The sequence below is a fragment of the Poecilia reticulata genome, linkage group LG21, assembly GCF_000633615.1.
Source record: "Poecilia reticulata strain Guanapo linkage group LG21, Guppy_female_1.0+MT, whole genome shotgun sequence".
Taxonomy (NCBI): domain Eukaryota; kingdom Metazoa; phylum Chordata; class Actinopteri; order Cyprinodontiformes; family Poeciliidae; genus Poecilia; species Poecilia reticulata.
In genome coordinates, this window is record NC_024351.1 from 8,329,669 (window position 1) to 8,356,913 (window position 27,245).

General features: G+C 37.6%; 1 protein-coding gene across 6 annotated transcripts in view; it reads right to left on the reverse strand.

The window, feature by feature from the left end:
• stxbp5a (syntaxin binding protein 5a (tomosyn)) overlaps positions 1-27,245 on the reverse strand; it is a 102,124-nt gene that overhangs the window by 44,353 nt on the left and 30,526 nt on the right. For all 6 annotated transcript variants that reach the window (XR_532445.2, XM_008397743.2, XM_008397742.2 and 3 more), the window contains exons 3-6: positions 21,539-21,620; positions 20,269-20,369; positions 10,039-10,173; positions 2,227-2,290 (exon numbers count right to left, since the gene is read on the reverse strand). Coding sequence is in view for 5 of the 6 variants with exons in the window: in XM_008397743.2 (XP_008395965.1) it covers positions 2,227-2,290; positions 10,039-10,173; positions 20,269-20,369; positions 21,539-21,620 (382 nt within the window). In the remaining variant the exon portion in view is untranslated. The remainder of the gene's footprint in view (positions 1-2,226; positions 2,291-10,038; positions 10,174-20,268; positions 20,370-21,538; positions 21,621-27,245) is intronic.

Consider the following 27,245-nt stretch of genomic DNA (forward strand, 5'->3'; position numbering starts at 1 on the left):
TAAAACGTGAAGCAAATAAATAAAATGAAAAGAAATAATTTCAGCACTGTTGTGGGGCGTTCTTGCAGTAAGTGTTTTACAAATTAAGATAAATCATTTTCTTAAAATCTTTGTAAAAAATCTAATTTAAAGATATTTAAGTGTGCAGCTGTCATGTAGCAAAATGTGAAGGTAGGAATGATACTCTATACGCAGTGCATATTGTGGACATTGTATTTGTTGGGAAGCCTATATGCAGAAATACGTTGCAACATCAATGTGCACGTTCATGCAAACATTAAAATATGTATGCGTGAAGTCCTTCATTTTCTTTTTTAACAGTGCTACATTTTTTGACAGAATGATGGCTGAGAGAGCTCACAGACTTATTAGAACAGGCAGATGGACGAATCACAAACACATGGAGAAGACATGTTCATCTGTTTGACAGTAGGCGTGCCACAAACACGCTCAAAGCAGAATTAGATCATTGTAGTTTGATTGGTCACAACATAAGCATGAAGGGTACTACTGGAAAAAAGGACAGGTAACAAAGGTGTTTCCAGCAACTGGAAAAGGATTGCGACACAATGACGTTTCGTTTCTTTGACACACAGTGACCAGCAAATTCCAACAATGGATGTACAGCAGTAGTTTGTCTGTGTGACCATATTTGGTTTTCTTTTGGTCGACAGGATAAAAGTTTCCAGTCATGTATTTTTCATCTTAAGAAAAGAGTTGCTTGGTAACTTCAAGCATTCATAAAAATGTCAATTTATCAAGTGTTCTGAAGAAGGGATAAGCAGAACAAGAATTTGCAATAAGAACTGAAAAAAATGACTGAATATTCACAAGCAAAACACGTAGTTTCATTGCTGTGTGTGGTCTAAACAAAAAAAAATAATAATAATAACCTTTAATATGCGTTCTTATATTACTTCTGTTCTTCAGCTGGAAATGGTTCACTTCACATGAACCATTTCTGACCTCCATCAGTTAACTTCCAACTTTGCATGGATGATTTAAAAGTACAGGTTAAATTCAGATAACAAAAGCCCAACTGCTTCAAGTTAGAAGTTTTCATCTCATATGCACAAATGTTATGTTTTTCATATTCACCATGCTTCTCCGAGTATTTAGTTGAGAGTATTTAAATAGTTTAATTTCCAGGCAGAGATCCAGCTTTTAAAAGCAGTCCATTAAAATTTGAACAAAGCTAAATTCAAGGTTATTCCACAAACTTGATGTTACCATGTTGTATCAATTATCAAACAAGTTTAGTTTGGATTTTGGATCACTATGTATTTGGAACAACAAATTGTTTCCAAATTTCAACCATCTATATGTTGTGTTGAGACAAAATTGAAGAATTTGGAGTGTGTCCATTTTTTCAACCACGTTGTGTAATTCACCCGTTTGAGTGGAATTGAAAACAAAATCCTCATCATGTTGCTAACAACATGATGTATTCTTAATTCTTCGACAGACTTCCTTTAAGTCTCATAATCAAAGAGCTCAATCTTCATCTGTTTTAAACCTGAAACTGTATTTAAGGCAGCATTTTAAATGTAAACGTCAACAGCCATGAATTTTAGTCAAGCATTTGGTTATTTGTTTTGGAGCAGGATGTTCTTTGCTGGTCAGCACCCTCTCAGTCCATATTGATTTTAAACCTGCATAAGTGTGAACAAGGACTCTGGTGCGTCACTAACGTCTTGTTTACACTCGGCTTGAAACTTGTTTGGTTGTTCTTAAACATTCAAAGCAGAAACTGGACACTACTGGCTACAATCTTAAACACATCCCAATACTGGTTTTGGAATCAAAATAGAACAGTAACATTAAGTTTGAGGATGACCCAGAAATTAACTATGTTGAAAATGTGTGTAGTCTTTGCATAAAAGTCAGATCAAGGAAACCAACGAGGTTAAAAGAGCTTCACCAATTCTGCCTAGATTTGCCCAAAATACAAAAAAAAAATCATGTGCATTATGTGCCACTTACAATAAGATTTTACTAAATACAGAAAATCCACTATAAATTCAGACTTTTTATTCTCTGACATAGTTTGTCGTATGATCATTCCACTCAAGGGAAAATCTGTTCAAATACATGATTGAAAGCCCTTTATTAATAAGCGTACAGTGGTGCCAGCAATGTGTATGAAAACTTCTGACTGTAAGTGGGACTAAGCATTAAACCACAATGAATAAATGTACAGCTGTAGAGAAAAATGTTGTGTTTTACCTTTCCCTCATCCATAGGGTTATCACTTATGTGGACAACTGGTCCAGGGTGAGTCTTGGAGGAACTTATGAGAGACAAAAAGACAGAACAGAAAATGTATTTTATCCATTTTGAGCTATGATACACAAAATAAAAACAGCATCAGTGCCATGGGGAAAAATCTGAGCCCCAATTAGAGATTATTTCAGTTTTTTTTGGTCAGACCCAAATCTTTGAGGTAATAACACCATTTTTAACATATAGCAAACATAACCCGAGTAAATAAAAGCAAACTACTTTTAATTTTTGAATCATTATGGTGTATAAAAATCAACAACAAAATAAAACTCTCCAAAAGCATGTAGACATATAGCATATAAACTCCAAAAGCCTTAGAATTGGTTTTATATCTTTTTTGGTTACAACCACTTGTTCTTGAATTCGTTTATATTGTGGTATAATGTGTCGTTTTAGAGACGTTTTAGCCTACTTCATGTTGTCAAACAGGTTCTATGTCATTTGACAATTACATTGGTAATTATGTTGCCAATTATGACCAAAAACAGATGCTATTCCTTCATCTATATTGAAGTAAGTATTTTTCTTTTTAATCTATTTTTCATATTGCATTTGTGTTAAAACTGTGTGTTAATACTTGCTTAAAACAAATGCAACGGAAGCATTGTGTATATATATACAATGATATGTTAATTGACAATGCGCTTACAGTGGTTAATGTCAGATCAATATTTATGTCTGATTAGTAAACAACTATTATCCAAAAAAATTCGGCTGAGAAAAACTGAACATAAAACCGAACAATGTACTTTTTTCTTCAGTGAAAGGATTGAAGGGAGAAGAGAGAAGACAACGCTGCTGCTCACCCCTTGGTGTAAAAAGGTAGCCGAAAGACATAAATTCACCAAAGGTTGTGATAAATGACTGTGTCAGTCCCTAGGGGCTGTGTGTACGTGAGTTTATGCGTCTGTTAATTTGCATGTCTGTGGAGAAAGCCTAAAAACGCCTCTTCTCTCGTCCTCCCGTCTGTGTCTTACCCTCCAGACAGCTTTGTGTCAAATTCCCCGTTTCAGAAATTTCCTAGCCTGCTCTTCCTTTACGAGGTGAGATGGGAAGGTCACTGCTGAAAAGCGGTGATTGTTGTTGCTGTAAAAGCATAACTCTTATATGGCGGAGGAAGGATAAGGATGCCAAACAAGGATAGGAAGGGGAAGCTAAATGAAAGATACACAAAAGTGAGGAAAATTGGACACCTTCGCTTTGGTCCGTGTTATGACGGTGCACAATGTTTTTGGCACGCTGAAAAGCTGAAGGTGGCAGATAGGATTTTCTGATGCTAAAATAAAACTGGAGTTGTACTGATGAAAGGTTACAATTACAGTTTCTGGTTCCGGTATCAGTTTAGGTCGAATACGATTTATCTCTGTGAGCTTTAAAATGTAGCAGTCATTTTGTTTTTTTTACTTTTACAGCAAAGTATAAAAGAAAAAAACAAACAAAAAAAACTCATGCAGTGACAGCTTATTCTTAATCTTACTAGAAATAAATAAATTGACACTGTACATCATACGTCTTTTATAAATCTGTTCTTATGATAAATGGAAAATGAACTGAATTCGTTAGTGCTCTCTAGACAAACAAACAGAAATGCACATATAGGTAAATCAGTTTATAACTTGGGAGTACAGTGTCTTGCCTAATGACACTTTGAGGTGTGGTGGTGGGAAACTCAAAATTGCATTTTTAAACTTGGAAAAAATAAGGATATTTCATAAAATAAACTACATAAGCGATAACTCTGAGCATCCAGGACTCGGTAAGCTGGTCCAGATTTAATTTCTTCCCGGTCACCATGCGATTAATTTGAGCATACCTGTATTATACTATTTAAGAAAAATGTAGATAGAAATAAAACTGCAACAAAACGTTGTTGTTTTTTAACAGCTAGAATCTATATATAAAATCAAAAGAAGAGAAACTTATTTAACAATGGGTCTGTGTGCTCGTTTGTCTATTAGAAAGTAACAGTTAGTGGGCAGGCAGACAGTCAGTTGTCTCTATATTTAGCCTGTTAGTACTGGAGCCTTATTACCTAAGCTCTGCTGCAGCAGGATCTCTTGATGTGTCTAATACCCATTCACTGTCTGTATGCGAGCTAAGAGCTATCCACACCTGCACGCACATCCAGTCAAAAACATACATATCAGCACAAATAAGACATATTTGAACACTTTCACACTTGTAAACAATATCCCCAATAGCATAAACAGCCTCCTTATGGATGTCAAAACCCACTATTGTCACAGGGAGCTGTGCTTACTTGTCCAACGACTTAATTCCATCTTTGCTATTCATCTTCAAAAATTCTGATTAAATTGTTTTACAGCACATAAATCCGACACAAACATTTTCGCAAAGTCTCCAAATACACATTCAGGTTTGGAGATAAAGGAATCACCATGGCAACAGAGGCAGGATGGGCAGAGTGCACATAGGCTCCCAAAAACCATCTGTAGTCTGCCACGAGTAAACCCGACACACCCACACAAACCAAAAGCTGTCAGGGCATGCTTTGCTGCACACATACACACCTGTCTACGTGTACATGCATGTGTGCTTGCTTGTCTGCATGCCGCTATTCTCACAGCACCTTTCACATTTATCACATTCAAGTCTTTTTCAGCTGTTTATTCAAGGTTTTCCCATTTCAAAACAAGCAAAACCTGGCGACTGCTTGAGTTAAACTGAATGCCCAGTGGCAAGTATAACCTTGGTAGCTTTGGTTCAGACACTCATCTTTTATGCACCTGTGCTGCACCAAAATCCATTTCTGAGTATCATCACTGTCCAACCATGCTTTCAGTGCATTAAAGAGAATGGACTATTACTTTAGGTGTGTTTTGCAAGCAAGCACACAAGTGCTGCTAGGCAATTGTTGGTGGGTGTGTTGATGGCCCAGCAGGGATATTTAAGCAACAGAAAAAGAAACACCTCACTAAACTCAACAACATCTCTTCAGGGGAAACACAAGGAGTTCATTTTTTTGTGCTTGATAAATTCCCAGTATTTAAAAAAAATGTAGCATATGATTTATATATTTTGCATCTTGTTTTTTGTAATGTGTTTAAACACATCTAATGCATCCTTTACCAGCCCTTGCGCATACAGATAAAACCTGACACAAAGTTATGCACAGAGAGCAAGACTCAAAACATCTGGTGTCATCGCAGGTGATGATCTCAGAGGCAACTTGCAGTTTGCAGTGAAACAGCGTGGCTTAAGCAGCATATTTGCAGTCTGTCCATGCCATATGTGGCCTCATTTCACCTCAGTCAGAAGTGTTTACAGTCATTTTATATCATATTTGCTCTTCATGTTTTGTTTTATTTAGAGCCATCTTTTTTTTTCTTTACATAGAAGAAACTGCAGTATCTGTGGTTTAATCCTTTCTTCTTCTGTACTGAGTAAATAGGGCTACTATTGTCATTACTATTGTGTTGTCCCTCTCAATGACAAAGTATTTGTTATTGGCTCAATGTTTGTGCTCAGATGTGCCCCTAGATATTGCTACCATCAACTTTTGTTGTCTCTTTATTCGTGATTCAATGCTAGGTACACTTTTGCCAGTGTTTGTGTTCAACTGTGTCTCTGACTTAGAGTAAGTTATCAACAAAGCTGATGCTAATATTGCTTTCAACTGTTACTAATAATTGAAATTGACCTTAAGATTGTTTCAGGATTCTGTAAATTAAATCTATTAGTATATTATTGATATTGGCAGCTGTAAGATCCGTATCAGGATTGTAAATAAGCCATTGTTTTAATATTTAGATTATTTAGGACAAAACAAATGGACAAAATTGTGAAGCCTACTTGAAATTAATTGGTCTTTTACTCAAATGTGTAATTTACAAAATTAAGACAAGATAAAACAACAAGATTAATTTCTTTAAGTAGTCACTTCAATAATGGTTGTAATTAGAAATCCAGGTCACTTAGAGTAGATTCTGCATGACAAGTGACCACTGAATGGCTTAGAGACATTTTTTTTTCCTCTTTTCACGCATAGGGTGGTGTTTTTGTACAAATACACAAAACTAGTTTGCAAGAAGTAGCATTAGTACAAACCACATTTATAATAGCTGCTGGCCTCTGAGTAAGAGAACAGGTGAAATAAAAAGGAGGAGATGCCTCAAGTCAAAATGCTCACATAAACTCAGAGTCACAGGAAGCTGTGAAGATTCATCACTCTACTCTACCACATCTTGGACTTTTGTTGCCACCAACTATGTGGCTGTATCAAGTTGAACTCACTCACAAACGCACAAACGACAGCCAGGCACATGTCTTAAGACATTTTGTGTATTTGCACAAAACAATGCACTGTGTGTTTACTTTACATTCCGGTACAGTTTTCAGCAAAGTAGCTTTGGAACAGAGGTGTGAGTCATGAGCACATCACATTGGTTTGGGTTGGACAGGGTCGGGCCAGGCCTTGGGCTAAATGGCACAGCAAGTGCTGCTCTTCTCCAAATAGAAGGGCCCAAGGGACAATGACCCCAGAAACCGCTACATTGTGGCCTATTAGCAGTCACAGGAGAACAGTGGTGCACTGAGCACGGTGTGGAATTTAACATTTAAGTACTTCTTCCAACATTATCCCCATGCTAATGGTAACAATGCAGAGGGTGTGTTTTGAATTGAGAATAATATAAAGAAACTGTCTCAAGACTGTCTTGACAAGCTTAGCAATGAAAGGAAGACATTTGGTTTCCCAGAATCCAAATTATATTTAAAACAGCTACTACTTTCAGTTTTTTTAAACTAAATCTAAATCCAATATTTTTCCCCCCCATCAATGAACGCATCATAACTAAGTGCTACCAGGTCATGTTAACATCATGTTACTGAAAAAAATATCTGACAATGATCAGAATCAGTAAGATGGTTAAAACTGAGTTAGAGAAAGGATGAAAACGACATTTTACTGGAAACGTTTCTGCAGTATATTAAGACATGCTTTGCGATCATTTAGGTTGGGAAGTAGCGACTCTTCGGAAGATAACAGGAAGGCTAAACAGTGTAAATGAAGTTGCTTTCTTTTATCCTTTTGACTTTTAACCTATGTCTGTTATGGATTATCCTTGATTTTTTAAAATGTCAATGGCCTTCTGGAAATTCAAGGTGTGAAATTGAATGCATGAGTTCTGTTTTAGTAATAACAGCAGTGCTTACTGTGCAAACAGCTAATTTAAGATGATAAAGATAGAAAAATGTAAGGCCGTGATCATTTTGTCTTTGGTATAAGTATGTTTTCAAAAGAAATAAAAAACTCTTCAACAGTGAATGCTCTTTCACTAATGGTATGACATTGCCTTAGCTCCTAATATAAATACATGACTTGAAAATAATATTTTGCTTTTGTTCTAATATTCTATTATGCTACTCCTCAAAATCAGCATCAGCAGGTCAAACCCTTACAAAAAGCAATCAGCTGGGAAAATGTGAAACGTGCAAATCTGTAAAGAGCTAATTCCAGTAAAGTGGAAACAGGAATACCCGTTAAAACTCAAAATGACCTATATAATTGTACCAGTTGCAATTGTAAGCGCCTTCCTTGTCTTATTAAAACACGAGCGGCCAAACAGAAGAGGTAAAGAAGCTTTTGTTTTCTGGACACTGACCGCATGACCTCTACAGCTGGCACAGAGATACAAGGACAAAGAACAAGAGGTTCGGCTCACACCTCTCTGATCTGCTTCAAAGCAAATCAGACTCGTGCGCTCAAATATGCAAACCATGTGCTTCTGTAGCATATCGGAGAAATCAGTCCCGACACCTCGACCATCTTAACGGATGTGATTTTTCTCTAAAATCTTCAAATTTAAGTGACCGTGTGTAGGAAGTGCATTGGGAACATGCAGCTAATGGTTAATTTGTGGATACTTCATGTTAAATAACAGGATGTTTTTAAACAAATAAATACAGACAATCATGTCAAGACATTTAATTATAACTGATTAATGCTTTGCATTTAGAATGTTATGTTTTCTTTTACTGAAAGAATATATACTTTTTAAAATTTATTTTTCTTTTCGAAGAAAATTAAGAGTGTGAACTGTGAAGGTGAGGGATAGAGGAAGAGAGCTCCGTCAAGAAAAGTCAAAGTCAATGCTCGTCCTTTAATCTGAAGGCCATATGATATCTGCTGCTCTATCATTCATATCGTCTCTCCATCTCGTCATTATCACTCTTTACCTCCTGCCCTTTTTTTTCTTCTTTAATTGGAAACCTTCTCCCTGGTCGCCATCTCTTATCTGCACAACTTCCTTTATCTGCTCTGCCCTGTGCTACCTGCTTTTAACCCTCCATCACAACTCCACCCATCTCCTCCATCACTCTGCCTCTGTGCGCGTCCGTTTCCCCAGGCGAAAGCCCCATCTCATCCATTCAGCTTCTCTCCCCTCTGTCATAATCCCGCTCCCCCCCCCTCTCTCTCCCTCCCACCACTCAACTCTCGCCTTTTCTTCCCCGCAGCCCTGTCGACGAGACGTCTGTGTGTACCATACACTGATCTCGGCAGACACCTGTTCCACCCACTCCCTCCTCCTCCTCCTCCTCCTTTCCTGCTATCTACACACAAACATGCATATGGGCTCACATGCAAGAAGAGGGATGAGGGGGAAAGTGTGAAGCAAAATGCTCCAGTGAATAATTTAAGTCGCTACAGCAGGGAGCCAAAATGGAGCCTGTCATCCTGACGGATCCATTCAAACAGCAGAGATGGCATCCTCACTACCTGACACCGTGCTTTGAAATGACACTTATGAATAACTACTTATGTCGTCACAAAACTATAGCTCAGCTTAGAAAGCTATTCTGCTTACCTCAAAACCTCAAAAAACAACAACTCAAGTAATCCACAAATACAAGGAACAAAAGGAAACAGAAGTAAATTAGTAAAAAAAATAAAATTAAAATAAAAATCGCGGTGATGGGTAGGAAATTACCAACATTTATAAAAGTTAAATTTGGCACACAAACAAAAGTGTGCTTCGTCTACAGAACACAATACCCACACTGAAACAGGGTCACAGCAGCATCATGCTGTGGGGTTGCTTTTCTTCAAAGCTGTTTATTTTCTTCAGGTGAAGTTGTGAACAGTCTCACATATCAGGTAGTTTAGACCAAAAACCTTTAGGTGTTTTCGAGAAAGCTGACGATAATATGATGAGATTTTATTTTGCAGTTTCCCCGTGAGCACGTTTTTTGTTCAAGTCAACAAAAAAAAAAAGCATGCCTTCTTTAGAAGAAAGATTATGTTTTGGAAAAGCTCAGTTAAAACTCAAAATCAAGTCTGTTAAAATGTGAAAATTAAAATGTATGGGGTCACCTGAAGAAGGTTGAAGACAAAATATATCCTAGAAATTGCTGAAACAGTAATAGCGCTAACACTTGTTTAGCTAAGATATTCCATTCTTTAAATGTTTTTCCCCTCTTTGTGCTTTTTTTTTTTTTACTTAAATTGTAAGTGCAAAACAATATTTTTTTATTAATTATAAAAAGTTATTTACAATAACCCTATTTACTAATCACAAACGTCTGGCATTGTAACAGGAAAGTCCACACTTATAAAGTCCACCGACAGCTTTTAAATATGAAGCTGAAATTTGAAAACAAGGCCTGTGCAGCCCTGTGTTCAGATATATGGCAACTGGAAGATAACGAGAAAGAAAAGAGACTTCAGAGAAATTTTGTTGGAGAGAAACCATCAGAGGGTTAAAAAAAAAAAAAAAAGAGGTCAGGGCCACTCACAGTTCAATGGCTTTGTTCCACATGATGACGTAGCCTGAGAGCGTGAAGGACTCCACGTTGACGATGTGGATGTTCCCTCGTTCTGTGCCGATGTACAGCCATTTACTCTGGAATGGCAGGTGGCAGAAAGTTATTCTGCGGAAGGAAAAAGAAGCAACAACCATTAGAGACATTGTCCAAAAAAATTAAGGGAAAATGTTTGGATAACGATGAAAACTCTCGGAAATCACCCAGTGTCTCGTAAGTGGTGACAAATTATGTCAAACTTTGAGGGGGATTATTTACCACTCCGACAGATCGGAGCACTCAAGACAAGACTGGCACACCAAAGAGGGCTTTACTCAGCCATTTAGCCCATTTTTCTGTACATCCATAGGACACATGAGGGCAAGAGTCAAGCGTAATTCTCCTGTTTTCATTATCTCTCGGTATCTCCTCCTTTCATCCATCCATCAGACTTATATTTAATGAGAGGTTATAAACCCTTCCCTCCTTAAACGTGGCTGTCCATTCATCTCCTCATCCCTTTTTCATCATTGTGTTCTTTCATCCATCCTCCCGTGGAATAATAATGTGCAACCTTGGTAATCCAGCATGCTAATATTTCAAGGTCAGTTAGCTCCTCCAGTGATCTGTCTGATTCTGCACAGCGGTTTGAGACAAAGCTTTAGACTTCAGAGGCTCAAGACGGAACCCTTAAGTTACTCCTTGAGTATGAATATCATCTACATAGCAAGAGAGAGAAAAAAAAAAACCTGGCTTCTTTATTTTTAGATCACATCATCATGTGATCAAGCATGTAAATATTTCCTTTGCAATAACAGAATTAGCTGCTACAGCGCAATTAAATCATTCAACACATGAAAATTCCATATCAGATCAATATCAGAGTCAATTACAGTTCTTAATTGTACTGCATAATTCCACAATATTCAACAGTTATGAATCATGTTTGATAATGTGCATTAGCTAGTGCTTTGCAAAAACTAACTGAAAGTCTCCCAATTAAAATGACTAAATAAATTAGCACAAAAAAATTTGGCAACAGAATAAAATGCTTAGAAATACTGGTTTATGAGAGACTTTCCTAGATTGCCCACAAATATCCTTTTGGCAATCCTGTCCAGTACGTGGTGATAATACACCTCTCAGCCAGGTTGCCCATTTTGATTTACTCCTTGCCGGCTTAACAGATTTAAAAAGTTAATTCTCTGCGTTTTTACAGTCAAACTAATTCTAAATCAACATGATATTGCCAATTTAAATATGACTCATTAGATATAAATTGAGGTATACAGTGTATTTGGCATAATTGGGCCTAAACCTAGCCATTAGGTATGAGTTAAATATGCATCAACAGGCATTACTGGTAAACACTTAATAATGTGTTTATGAAGTGTGGAGAATGTATGACAACAGTTGATGATAAACTACAATCACTGCTACAACAATGCATAATTTATTATTTACAAGTTAACTGAAGTAGCAGCCAAGAACTGAACTCTGTCATTATCTGTATCATATCAGCCAGTGCAAATGTTTTGGTATAAGCTAGTAGAAATGCAATATTTCCAAAGTACATTTTTAAAAGTCAGAAAAAACGAGTATGTAACTTCTTAACTATCTACACAAGTGGATACACATAAAGCATTACATTTGCAATTTAATAGCAATTTTTTTTCTTCCAAAAAGGCTATTCAAAATGTTTTACACGCAACATCACTTCAACCTAAGGGCTGCCAGTTTGTAGCACCCCTGCATCTAGTGGGTAAAATATTGTGTCTGTAAGTGAGTGCCCCTTTAACAGCTGCAGCAGTTTTATACACAATTACTGCTGTGTGTTCTGCTTTTCAGAAATATTATTCCATAAAATGCAATCTGTGTGCTCTCAGTGACTATTTGTTTCTCGTTTACGGGCCCATAAAAGCTTGCCTGTTTGTGTTTGTGTACAACACGCTTCCCAGCGGGTGATGTGCATTCATGTTCTCCGCATACATACCGCATGAAAATATCTGTTGCATAATTTCGCCGCGTGTCTGTGCATGCACGCGTTTGCACACGCAAGCTAACTGATTAAGTATTCTGAGAGCCAGTTTGAGAGGGCAAACTGAGAGGCAGTGTCAGGAGCATAATTATACAAATTTGCTTGCAATTTGTCGGTGTGCGTGTGTGCATGCGTGTGTGTCCACTTCACAGCGTGTGTCTACGTGTGCAAATATGCACCCGATTGTTTGTGCATACATGTGTCTCCTGGTAAAATCTCCAGCTTCAAGTGGTCACGACACACAAAGGCAGCTGCCAGCTTGCTGGCCCAGGGCCAAACACATTGCCTCAGAAATGACAGACGCCTGCCACACAGCTCAGCTCTGAGACTCACTGCACTGTGGGCTAGACATACGAGAGCACGGTTCACTGCAAATAAATTAAAGAGACAGGATAATTCAGAAAATTGTCCTTTGTGATGCTTTGTTTTCTGTGTTCCTAACTAGGCTGATTCTTAGACTACAGAAGCCGTTCAAGCATTTCATAAAAATACTTCCATTTAAAGGAGACCTGTGTCTAGCATTGCTTTTTTTATTGCAGAGATGCTTTTACTGAGCTGCAGTCGAGTCTAGAGGCATAACTGCTGAATAAGGAAAGACACATTCAAGACACAAGATTGATATGAATTGCTTTATTCATTAAACTAAGCTTTGCTAATTTTGTGAAACAGTAAATTTATAAATTGGACTTTTGAAAAATGTAGATCCATAATTTACTCAAACATGTTGGACTGCATTATGATAGCAGAGGATGATGCAGGCAGGGAATTATAGAACTAATCAAAATATAAAAATCAATCAGACACAATGTTAATTAGTTAACACAGTTAATCTCTCCGAAATTGTTTGTGTTTTTCTGTCCATTGTATTTAAATTTGGAAATTCATTAACATCTTGGTGTAACTGAAATATCAGCGCTGGCATTATGTGGACACTTTTTTAGCCACAAAGATGATCTGTGTCAGTTACTGATGCAATAACAAGGTCAGACTGTAAAGAAAATATAAAAATACCCTTAATACCCCACTTGATTGTGGCATTAGTCATATATACATATATATGTCACTGAGAGCACACAGATTGCAACGAGCTAAGATCCTGTGGGACTTCCAGATCCAGACAGACAAAATGGTAATGGCGAACCAACCGGTTCGCCATTACCATTGGCGAACCGGTGTGTCTGTTGTTTATCTGGTGGATAAAGAACAGAGGAAAGCCGTTGCAGTGGATGTAGCAATACCAAGTGATTACAACATCAGGAAAAAGGAGCATGAGAAATTGGAGAAATACCAGGGCCTCTGAGAGGAACTGGAAAAGGCCTGGGAGGTGAAGACCACAGTGGTGCCTGTGGTCATCGGGGCCCTCRGGGCAGTCACCCCCAAACTGGAGCAGTGGCTMAAACAGATCCCAGGAACAACATCAGACATCTCAGTCCAGAAATGTGCAGTTCTAGGCACAGCCAAGATACTGCGCAGAACCCTCAAGCTCCCAGGCCTCTGGTAGAGGACCCGAGCTCAGAGGATGAAACAGACCAGCCATGGAGGGTGAGAAGGTTTTTTTTAAATATATATATATACACACAAGCTTTTAATGTTCAGATGCATTGTGTCAGGGATCTCATTGTAGACAAGCACAAGGCAGCACAACTGCTGTCTGTTTTCTGTCTCACCATGTATTTTGGTATTTTTCTACTTTTTCAAAAGACACCTGGTTTGCTGGGAACAATGTGAGGAAATTAAAGAAATTTTGAGTAATAACACCTGCAATGTTTCTTTGGTGCATTGCTTTGGTATGCATTGGTGCAATAATATTCAGAATTTTAGAGCAAAGGCAAAATTCACCGGATTCAGCAAAGCCATGTCTCTGTGCATCACTGTGTAGTAAACAAAAAGGAAGACTATTTTTTAATCACAATAGTCATCCTCACACCCCTCCATCTACTGAGATGCAACTTTGTATGTCTTTTTGAGTGTACATCATCAAGATGTTGTCTGAAACTGCCCTCTAAACTCTCAAGTCAGCTCAGAACTGGCTTCTGGCCGTGACATTTCACAGTAACAAAGCCAACTTAAGAAATTGACAGAAGACAGGAGAGCATTGGTGCATGATAATGTTAAGATACGGAGGAGCCAATTTATGTGCATGAAAGTAGCATAAATAAGTATTTACATGTCAATGGGTAAATGCCGTTATGTTTTAATCACTGTTGTTGGTACACATGGTATGTAAAAGTTGCTGCACTCATGTGGTGGAATTGATCAACATTTCCAAAGATGTCAGTTGCAGCCAAGCTCAGCTGGTGTCCTCTCTGAATAAACATGAACATCCACTGCCACCACCAAAGGTGCCTGTTACCGAGTAAGGTACATTTTAACCAAATGTATTCAAACTTCAGAATGTTTTAGTTTGTCTGTTTAATGGATCACCTGCCTGACAGGTTTCTCCGACTACTGTTACTGTACCTCAAGGTCTGCATACATTTGGTAGAAAAGCCAGAGTAATGAGGCTTTATGCCTGAAGATGTTTGACAGCCTTCCTCATTTTTTTTTTTCCCACAGCGCCAACATAACAGATGAATAAGGGGAGAACTTTTCACAAGAGTCTGAAGCTCATTTGCAATCCTCAGAAATTTGAATAAACTCAACAGCTAATAACACCTCACAGGATCAGTAATAAAAAATAAAAAACAACATTGTGAATTCCTGCCGTGTTTTGTGTTTGGGTTGCAAACTGTAAATATAAAAAAGGGAAAGCGGTCAATTTTGTTAACCACCGCTTGTAAAAAAAACACACAAAAAAAACAACAAAAAAAAACAATCTTAATACCCTAAATGCAGAGCAGACAAGAACGAGGCAGTTATACACTTTTCAAGTTTGTATCCAGCATCTGTTTGCCACTTTGTAATCATATTTTTCTAACGGTTAGTGTTATCATTTGAACAAATCCAACCGTATCATGCTACATTTATTGGGACTGCTTATAATACATTATAATACAAGATTTAACCAGAATTTTTAAATCATTATTATTATGCAAGCAGTTCATAGGGAGGGCATTGTTCGTTTACAGTGCATTTCAAATTCCCTTGCCTGGAGGTGCTTGCTGCAAGTTTTAATGCCAACATGGCCACAGTTTCTCATAAACAAGTCGCCATATTCAACAAGACATGCTTTTCATTTTCAGGAAATGAAAGTGTCATTGTACGAGTCGATCAAGAAATGCACTCAATGTAGCAGCTAAAGGCCTGTGCAAGAAACTGTAAGAGGCATACAGATGCGGCTGTATAGATGTATCCTTGGTGAAAGTGATTTCATGAAAAAGAAGCAAAAATTAAAGCAAAAACACACAAAAGTGTCACGCAATTATCTACACATTAACTATTTGAAAGCACTTTTCAACTAGCATGCATGCTGTTCAAGTGCTCCAAGTTAAATTGAGCTCAAAAGTGTTCTTGTCAATGGAAACAAAAATTCCCCAATATCTCCAGCAAATAAGCAAAAGTGGAAAAAATCAATTTTTTTACTCATGATGTAAGTTAGCGTTTCTCCTCCTCCACAATTACATCGCATCATATCACCCTGCTTTGACAATAAAGCATTCACTTCTGCAACGTATTCCTACGAGGCGAAGAGGTGACGAGAGCATCCTACGCCAGAATGACTCGGCAGGATTTCTTTTGCACTCCCTACATCCCCACACTCCTTCCCACATACTGAATCACTGCTCACTGGCTGAGGCCCAGTCTGTCTCAACTCCTCCTCCTCTCATCGCTTCTCTTCTCGCTTCTGGAGCCTGTGATCAGATGTGAGTGGATGCTGACGCTTTCTGCAGCAACGCTTTCAACCATCAGCTCAAATTCTGGTCAGAAGGGTGGAGGGTGGGGGGGAAGAGAAAAACTAAAAAAAAAGACTGTTGGATGAGAAAGAAAATGAAAAAAGATTATAGGAAGTCTGAATGTCTGCAAATATTTTCAAACAACTAGGTCAAGAAAATTATAAAAGTACGTTTCTGAACACACCTGCACTAATATCTTGCAAACCAGACTTTTGGTGTAGTGTTTGTGTCGTTAAAGTGTTTTAAGAGGAAACAATGTTCTGGCATGTTCATTATGTAAATACTACAAAAAAAAGATATCGCCTCGTGTTCTTTTTGTACTCTCGCTGTTCTTTTGTGCACAAGGGATGATCTGAAAACCGTAAAATAAATAGCAGCATTTTTTTTTATGACATTCTTATTATTTAGAATTACAGTTTTCACTCATTCTTTCATGTTTGGTAAAATTATCTCATTGCTAAATATAATAAGTTGACTAAAATTCTACCAAAATATATAGTGCAATATTGGAGTGTTTTTGAGCAAATGACAAGTACAGCTGAGGAACAAATGAGGAATTATTTGAGAGTCTATATATGTTCTCTGTACCCAGAATGCATCATTATACAACTACTGGCCAGGATGTAGTTGTACAGTAAACATCTGTAAAACTATTATGTTTCAAATTGTCACCTTGTCCACAACTTGACAAGAGCCGGTCACATTTTAAACATTTGGGAGAGAGAAGAAAAGTAAAGTTAAAAAGATGGGACAGAGTGTCAGAGAGCAAGTATTTTTATTAGTTTAACAGATCTGTCTCATTCAATCTTACATGTCACCCCTAAAATCTGATGACATTGTTGCTTGGCTTCACTTCAACAATCAGGCCTAACTGCAGATGACATTTGGAGGAAATAAAAAAAAGTGCAATATTTTGAGCAATAAACATGTTTCGGGGGGGGGGACGAGGTGATAGCTGGCTAAAAAAAACAAATCAGAAAAATATTCTGTGGCGTTAAAAATTAAATATTGATTGTCATATTCTGTGATCAAGGATTCAAAGACAAGCGATCTTTCCCTTGTTTCGTCTATTCTGGAACCTTGAAGAATGAGCCCTTTTTTAAAAAGTATGATTGAATTATATTAAAATGTAAGAAGCAAGGTCAAGACCAAGGGAAGAATGCCAAAGAGCTAACCATGTGAAGTCAGCACAGACCATTAAGATACACATTTTTCTTGTCACAGGTGAATGGATGGTTGACCGCTTGCGCCACAGTAAATTCATAATCAAATATTAATTCCAGTTATACTTCTATCGTTTTTTTTATTTAACTATTTGAAATGATTTATGTTACATTTCAATGGCAAGTCATTTGGCCACATGTGCCTCATTTACATCAACTACAGACACTAGTGAATCAGAGTAGGCTTTCAAATTCATTCACATGGTGGCATGCTTTAGGCACCGGGCTCCATTTCCACTTGTCTCTAGCCTTCCACAGAACAATATTACTGCATATTGAAAGAATGAGCACGGTAAACTGCTCCATTTCAAAAGGCACACAGGGAGGCTTTAAGAGACACGAGTTACGGTAGATAAAGGGGCAGTACTGGAACACTCCTCCCCCTGTATGACTTACATTAAGCATTCTGTTCAGCTGAGCCTGAACAGAATCTCCTGCTTCCTTCTCCCCTTTGACACTATCTAACAAAGCAGTCTGGCACTGGGTTTGTGTCCAGACCCACCTTGATATGGCAAAATCTCCTAGGTGACTGCTGTGCAGCGATTCAGGGTATGGCCTTCAGCTAGTGGAATTACATCTCCTGTAGGTTAGATAATACTAAGCTAAATTAAAAAAAATGTCTCATATTAATTATGAAATCCGTTTTCAAATGGCTCAGTCTGTTTTTATCGACTTACAATTTACAACGAAAAGAGTATGGCTCCTTACAAGTTTCTTCTGGGTGTTTTTTTTAGGTCAAACTAATTTAATAATCAGACAAAGATCATCTGAGTAAAAACATCTTGCAAAAGTAACGTCATTTATTAAGGGAATTTAAACTACAAATGCTGAAATTTACCATTGGGCCAACAGCACTTCCTACTGTGTGTGGGCTCACCTGCCTTTCTTTTCTACCTGTTCGCTTTCATTCTGCGTCTTAGGGCTTCTTGTGAAGATGCTTTTGAGAACACACTCAGAGAAATGATGCACCCAAAATTCACCCGAAAAACATAAAATGCTGCTAGATGTATAAGACCTTGTCTTCTGCTGCAGAATGATAATTATTTTGTTATATATTTACTCAACAATAAAGGTATATGTATTTGCTACCACACAGATAGCAGCCTTTAGAGTGGCAAGACAGAAATATATTTGTTTTATATATAGTTTTACCTTGTCATGTAGATGACAACTATTCTTTTTTTCTTAACCCTTTCATGCGTAGTGGTCACTACAGTGGACAGCTATCAAAAAGTCATTTTCTTGTGCTTCTTGTGGATTTTTATGTTAGAAATGCACACAGACCACTGAAGTGGACACGAATGCATCATAAAATACACTACCAACTACTGGCCATCAGCTGCAAATGCAAGAAATTATTTTTGTTAAATCCAATATGGCCGACAGACAAAGAAAGCATGCCGACTGACTCTGTCCCTCCTTCTACTGTAGATGACTCTTGCAGGTAAAAAACATATTGTGACATCAGATAACCCCTAAAGAACAATATTACTGATTCATTTTTTCAAATAACAACTTTGTATTTGGAGAAAATTACAACTGATCACCTAAAAAAAATAAAATAAAATATATTATTTTTGACAATATTTTCCCTACCTTTTTTATGCCTTAAAAAAAAATGGAAAAGAATCCTGACACAAAGCATCATAATTCATGCATGAAAGGGTTAATTTACTTAGATATGCATCTACCAGCAACTGGGTTTAACTTGGGTGACTGATGTTTTAATTCTTGAGCTGATATTCATTAGATGATGCAAAGTATTGCAACGTGGCTAATCCTTTTAGACGCAATACTTTACTTTAGAAAAAAAAAAATCAAAGTACAATCAACGTTGTTAAACTAATCTGCATAAAGCTGATACAAAAAAGCAAAAACCATAAGCATTTGATCTATCGATACCATTTTTTGTTATTCCAGTTGTCTAGCTTTTGATTTCTCATAAATCTTCAAAAAAGAACCTGCTATTTTCTCGTGCTACAGAAGTTGAACTTCTCTTCCCCCCACATTTGAAACGTGTCAAGTGACTTTGCAGCCCCTTCTTTCCCATCGTGACATCTCTTAAGCAACGCAGAAACTCCGCTCTTCTGCAGCGCTGTGACTTGAGGTCATTTCGTTCAAAATGCTTACTAAATGTCAGAGGCGGTCAAGCGCCTCTACAAGAACACAATCCGCCCTAAAAGCTGCTGCTGGCCACCTGTCCATCACATCAGCGCTTTCTCGGGTTATTGCTTATGACGTTTAACCCCTTCACGTCTTTTTATTGAGGCAAATCACTGTCAGATGATATGATTGGCTATGATGGATAGTGGATACGTTTGTGATTGGATGAGACAGTGGGCACAAACTTCCTTGAGGTGAGGTTATTCTCCACTTGCTTCTTTGAACTTGAACAATATTTATAAAAAAAAAAAAAAAAGATTCTAAGACATTTGGAAGAAATCAGGACATTTGTTTTTAGCTTTTTAATATTTATAGAGGCATTTCTCTACCATCACTGAACGTTTTCTGACTATGTGCAAAAGAAAGTGAAATGCACTATTTTTCACTTGATGCTAAATATAAAATAGCTGTTAGCTTTGGTAGTTGGAATGTTTGTAGTTTTAGTAAAGTCACTGGATGGAATCACTCTGACATAAGATGCAGAATCAACGCTCTGATAACCGTGAACAAAACAGCATCTATAAAGAGGCACATACAAGTCTTGCAGCTGGGTAAGGATCACACCTGTGCCAACGCGATGGGAAATCCTAAAGAGCAGAGAAAGTAACCCAAATAGCAAGTGTTTAAATATCAGCAGGGACAAACAGAGAAAGTACAATAGAAGCTGAGAAGCAGCGCCGCTCCGGGAGCATCTTTGCCCTGCAAATGGTTTTCCAGGCGCTGAAACAGTGCTGCCAAATGAAATGCTGTCTGTTTACATACTGTACAAGTGCAAAAGCTAGCAGTTGACACAGGCAGCAAAGTGTGATTCTGCCCCTGCTCGGAAAGTCACAGTTCATATTGCACCAGTCCGAGTGTGAGGGTCTCGTTTAGAAGAAAGAAAAAAAAAAAAAAAAAAACAATGACGCTGACATCCCGATTGTCATCTGCTGTAGTTTTTTTTTTTTTTTTTTTACAGACAGATTACCTCTCTCTGTTGAACTTGAGGGAATGGAGGACTGCTGGTCTTTTCTGCCTCAGGTTCCACAAGTGGACGCTGTCATCGGCCAAAGCACTCACCAGCGCTCCCTGTTACATCAGAGATAAAGTTTTAAAATTTTTTTTTTATTTTAACTTTTCAAAAAATAAAGTCCAACATTCAGAAATACATGAGGTTAAAACAGAATTTTTTATAAACATGTCCTCAGACTGCATTCCCTCCCGCCCGAGAACATTAATCACATTCCCAGGCAGTTTGCTCGCAGGTAACGATGATGATTCATAAGATGTATAAAAGTGTATGTGTGCATGTAGGAGGAACTAAAAATCATCTCCATCTCCCCGGAGGATTTGTTTGAGCTGCTGAGTCACAATCACACAGACGCAGAATCACACGCGTGCGCACACAGACAAAACGCACACGACTGAGCATGAAATACTGCTTTCACCAAATACGTTTCAAAACATAATCATGTTGGTTTTATTAAGTGACTCAGAACAGCCTGGAGGTAATCCAGACCACGGGCATGTTTAAGACTTCCTGATTCCCACTCAGAGCTCGCCGATATTTGTGTCTGTCTTATTGTTTTATAATAATATATGGATAGAATTTTGAATTTAGTTTGAGCCATTGCAAAGGAAGGTATTGTTTGAGTTGTTAAAAGTAAAGGAATAACAACTTTCTTCAAAAGCTGTAATTTTTAATTTCAAAAATGCTTCTTTAAATGAAAACAGACTATCAGCACATTAATATTAATGTTTTTAATGTCATCTGAGAGCATTATTTTTCATTTTTATTTATTTATTTAATTTTAAATCAGGGTTATTCATAAGCACATTAAATATTAAATGTATATTTCTTACTGCTATTGTCTTTGTTTTGAATTATATTACACACACATTACTTTCTTAATTACTCCTTTAGCATAAAGAAATATTTTGCATTAAGAAATATTTTCGAACAGAATTAAATTCTGTTCAAAATAGAGGAACAGGAATTGGCTAAATCCGGCAGATACAAGAAACAGATTCAAAAATGGACCACAAATCTCTGATCACAAAACATTGGGATTGAATTCATTCAAAACCTTTCTAGTCAAAAACACAAAAGGTGTTCACAACAAGTCAAATTCATCCATCCACACCTGTACAATACATCAACAAGCAACTTGGACTCTTCCAAAGGACTCTTCAGGCTGTGGCACAGCAAAGCTGCAACCATCTGGCATCTGAGGCATAAAAATCGAAATGGGACCCACCTCATTGATGAGAAACTGGAGCTGGATGATGGCCGCGCCGGTCTCATGCTGACAGTAGCATTCGACCCCCGGACGACCAAACCTGGAGAATCTCAGTCAAGAACTATAAGCTCTGCAGATATACGAGTTTGAACATTAAGGCTTTAAAGTAAGAATACCACTTTTATTTACTTCTGATTGTAGCTTCACGAAATGTATACACAGATAAGGATGTTACTATGCTGATCTGTCTCTCCTCTCACATGCAAGAATAAATTGGTGAATATTCTCAGTCATCTTTGTATAGAGTTAAGTTGTTACAACTGTCAGAAGAAAAGTAAGAAAACCCTGAACCAACAGACAAGTTTACTGAAACGTTCAGCCCCTTTGAACTGTACAATTAGGACCGGCAATGCACAAACTCGTACATATGAAGCCCCATTTTGACTATATGACCTTACAACATCTTATTATTTCCTAAGACTTTTGTGAAAATATTTTGCAGACTGTCAAGACGAAAGCAAAACTCTTTGGAAGACGCATTCATCGCTACATCTGGTTTAAAATACGATTTAATGGAAAAGAAAATCTGACGTTTACATGGTGGCAATGTGGCAATTATATTGACAAAACCATGAATTTTCCTCTCAAGCAGAAAATCCTGAAGGAGAATGTTGAACAGTTCATGTCCTTAAAATTCAAAACACTTTCAATAAATGTTCTTCGGTTTGGTTCAAGAAACTGAAAGAAACTATTAACAGAAAAAAAAAATGTATTAACCTGCACTCATAAACGCAACTAACTATTATGTTATTATAACTAATAACTATTCAGAAAGGCATTGAGTTACACTGGAAGCGGATGCTGCTTAAGCATGAAGGCATGAATTAACAGTACAATAAGGTGACCTGGTCAAACAGTTGTGGACAAAAACAAAAGAAACTTCCAAAACACTATCAGGCAGACATTCATAGAAACTGAATCAGGACTCAAAAGGTGGACATTATGCAGAGAGAACGAAAAATGATCCCAGAGAGAAAATTGAAGTGAGAGTACAAATGCAATTGGAAGAACTCTTATGACAGCTACAGAGAAAGGACAGAGCAGAAGGGAGGAATTGAATTTCAGAAGTAAACGGAAGAAAAGATAAACAGGAGGAGACGGACAGAGAATAAGGGGCTTCACTGTTCAAGGAGGATGAATGAGTAACCTTACTGATTATATCCATTCATTCTCACCCAAGAACGTCAGCTGGGGATGGCAATTTATTACGAAGGGAACATGGAGGAGTAACCATTTTAGAGTCAACAACACTACTGTTTATCAAATATGTGCATGCACTGATGGAAGTTATTTTATTTTGAGTCAGCAAAGCCACCAAGCTGCATGTACCTGCAGACATGAAGACATTTAACAACCATAATTTGAACACCTTCCTTAAATCAACAAGCATAAAGCAAATAAGAGAAAGTAGGAAGGTTCCCCCACCTAAAAGTCTCAGCAAGATATTAGAGGGAAAGGAGCTTCTCACCTTCCTCATATCTGCTTCTAGACTCTTCAGGTGAATTATATGCCATGTTATTTTCTCTTAAAGAGGCAATTCGAGGATTAAATCTGAGCACCGAGGATCCCTTGACCAGAGAAAATATCCACCAGCTTTAGTGGATTTAAGCCAATAAGCCTCCAGGGGGAGTGAAGACACTTGAACCGCAAGACCAGGAGGGTGCAACCAAGTCAGTAACAATCGAATCTTCCACCAAGTCATGTGGACCGCTTAGCTTAAAAAGCATGAAAATTATTTGGCCTATTTAACCCTCAATGAACCTCTGAGAGCCAAATCTGTCCCAGAGAATGCAGAAGGTACTCAAAAGTATGAAGATATTTTATTAAGAATACAAATCAAGGTTCTTCGGAATCCAGATGAGAGTGATGGGGTAAAGTGAAGCATGAAAGATTGTCTGAGAAAATAAACTAATTTTTTTGGTGCAGAGTAAATATTATAAACAACCCTTAAACAAGGACTGTGTTTGATCAAATAGAAATACATAAGCTGGTATTATAACCAAATGTAATTATTACAGCTTCACAAACTGCCTATGCAAAATGTATACAGTCTTAAATCATGACATTGCTTGTATTTAAAAGGAAAAATACTAGTTCCACTGTTACTAAGATAACACATATTATCATCATAACTAGTGTGTTACATACCGAAGGTTTTGAAACTGTGACAAAAGCAAAAGTTGTGGTAGCTGGGAGATATTTGGCAGCAAAGATGAGTCATTTAAGCTTACATTTTAAAAGCTCCCAGTTTAAACTGAAGCGGAAAACGGTGGAAACCACTGAGTATTAAACGTATGTAGAAGTAGTGAGCTTTTAGGAAAGCTGAAGCCCTGTGACCAGGGTTCAAACTGTTTCTACAAGCTGAAATTACACTGATTAACATCTAGTGCTGGTAAGATTATCGGGCGCTGTTATTTTTGTTTTTTTATAACAACGATAATGATAATAGTAGGAAAAGTCAAAAAGGTTATATGACTCACAAAGTCACAAAAACAAGCAGGTCTCCCTGCAGATCTGTGTAAATCTGGGAACTTTAAAAAATCGTCCTCTGCTCAGAACCCGTCCTTCATTTCTGCACAGAACGTTAATGAGCATAAATGCAGCAGCGCAGCGAGGTGTTAGGCACAATGCTTTGGACCCAACAACAGTGCAAACCAGCCAACTCGGAGTGAGTTAATTGAAAGCTCTGTCCTAATGTTGCCTGGCAACCAAATCTTCCAGGGGTTGAGAAAGAGAGAGGAAAGGATTTAAGGTTGTGCTTTTTAAACTGCTCATTTCGCCTTCTATTTGAAGAGAGCCAGCCGTCCGACAACTCCATTATCATAGCACACAGACACACACACAGTGACCCAGACGGTACTTAAAAACATCTTGGAAATGTATTAATGTCTTTGCATTTTGTGTGCATTTAAATGGGAGATAATTCAAAGATCATAAGTCATGGGGTTGGTATAGTGATCAAGGTAAATAAACACAGGAATCATATCATTTGCAATGAAGTCAATATTATTAAATAACGCTTTTGCTTTATTTTTAAAAAAGGAAACGTATACTTCCTTCTAAATGCTTCTAAATGTTGTATTACAAGATGTTATGTTTTCCCTCAGGCGAGACATTTACTACAATTTTCCATGGACAGGCTGGGTGGAAGGAAACATTTTGTTCTGCACATTATTTTAATTTAACATTACTAATCTTTGACAGTGCTGAACAAAAGTCTGTTAACTGCCTTGTAAGAAATGGTGGTAATCATAAACATTCTATGTCCATAACAGACGATAAATAAGTGCAACAATGAATCAATCCAAATGAAGACCAGTGGTAAAAAGACTTGAAACCCGGCACTTAAATTTAGCAGATGTTTAGATTTTTTGCTCAAGTGTACACTTAAATCAATCAATTAAATTTATTCTAGTAACTAACTATCAATGCTATTTTAGGAGCAGCTTTCTTCATTTTAAAATAAAAACAGTTAACCCCACGAAGCCAACGCATAATTTTTCACATACCTGGTCTCCCCAAATCTCCAATTTGAAGCCCTGTTTAAATAATGAGCAGCACGTGTTTAATGTCTATTAGTGATACTCAAATGCATTTAAGCCTAAAACATTCTGTCCCTTACCGAATTAAAAAAAAAAAAAAAACACCCAGCACTTTCCGAGAAAAGATCACCGACATCTCAGCTGTCCATATTTTTCCACCGTTTTAACAAACATGACCTAAAGTTCCTCTGATGTGCCCCCTCTCAATCAACGTGGGCCAGGCCTCGCAGGAGATGCTGCTGACAGTAGCATTCCTCATTCCTTTTAAGCCGAGTGAGGTCTCTATCCCGGTCCACATCCTCTCCCCACACTGCACCAACTCTATAAGTAGACAGACTGGCCGCGGGCAGCGATGGCAACAAGACAAGAGTACAGGAAGACAGAGAGTGAAAGCAGAAAGTGGGTCAGCTTCGTGTCCCGTCAAATCCAATGAAAATTTCTGGAGCTTTTCTAGAAGTCAGAGTTGACTGAATTCACTTTCATATTGCTCTTCTTGTGTCTATTTCTGTCCAAGCCACAGGCCTATTTCCTTATAAACAAACGCTAAATCGCTGGGTATTTGGCTAAGTGATACGGCTGGAGAACACTGGAAAATTATAAAAGTTTTTGGTTTTTTTATATTGAGGGATATTATTAACAAACGTGTAGCTGAAAATAGATGAGATAGACACCAGAAGAGGGGCTTTCAGCTTTTAGATTTTCTCCACTATTTTTTATTTTACTTGAACCGATATCTACCTGGTTCAAAAGAGAAAAAAAATATGCACACCCTTTCTAAAATACTGTATGTTCACAATTTCTTCGAACACAGAAGGGTCAGAAAATGTCAAAGTGATGCACGCCAGAAAAGAATGAATGACGAGAATATTTAGAAAGAAAAAGAGGAAAAGCAATAGGATGGAAGGTGGGAGAGAAAGCGCCAGAGAGAGCAAGCCTGGGAGCATTGAGTTGCTATGACGTCGGGCCTGAAGTGACGTAAAAGCTAGCCACTCATACATCACTCTGGCAGGGAGGGGGTTGGGACCAGATCAGAGTCTGATCTGCAATGGGCTCAGAGGAAGGAATCAGGCTACTGAAGTTAGGAGGTAGAAAACAGAATAAAGTGATTGAAAAAAAAGAAAAAAACTGAAATAGGAAAGAGAATTAGCCTGAGAAGGACCAGAGCAGGACCAGGTTTAAACAGAGTTAAATTCACAACCCATTTAAATTATGAAAACGGAAGCTTAGCTGTTTGTTCCCACAGTACAAATCTTCCAGCCTACCTTGACCTCAGACTATCGAACCGCTGTCTGTCACCCGTCTCTCAGCCAGATCTGATTTAGAGGCTGCTGAGAGCCGATTTCCTCCACACAATTGATCCTGTAATGATCTAAGCCAGTTACTAAGATACACACTTCTAAAAAAAAAAAAATCGAACTTTGGGTTACTTTACAAGAACAAAGTAGAAGATTTTCTCCTAATCTTCTCAACAATTGTACAAATTTATCAACCGTCTTCTTATTTTGAAAAAGTCAACATTGCAATGGTCACTGCATGCCCTCTGGGGAGGGATGAGGGTGCTTGTTGTTTTTTGCTGCACCTATATTTCTTCTGTTTGTTAATTTGAAGTAAAATATCTTCAAATATAATTTCTTTGAATCATTATGTTATGGTAAGCAGCACAATCATACACAGTTTATAGGATTACATAATGCAAAGAAATCAACTGTGAGGCAGGAATCTTAACTCTTCAGGTTTAATGTATTAAGACAATAAACTTGACAAAAGTTAATGAAGCATATAATAAACTTCTCATTTGTTGGTAAGCTGTGTTAGCCCAAGTAGGAGTAGTCAACATGAAAGGTAATTATTCAAAGGGATAATAGAAAATTGTCATTGTTGGAATGAGACAGAGCTCTGACTTGATGTAATCAGAGCTCCAGAAATACAGAAAATCCATAAATACAGTAAAAAAGACTAAGGAGTAAGCAAGATCATTATATAGAACATTTCCAAGCATCCTAGGTTATTAAAAGATCATTATAAACCTTCAAACGATTAGTCTCAGTGGACTGCAGTGTTTGAATTCAAGATTTCAAAGGATAAAAAACTAATCTTGAGAACAGAGATCTGGGGTATAATTT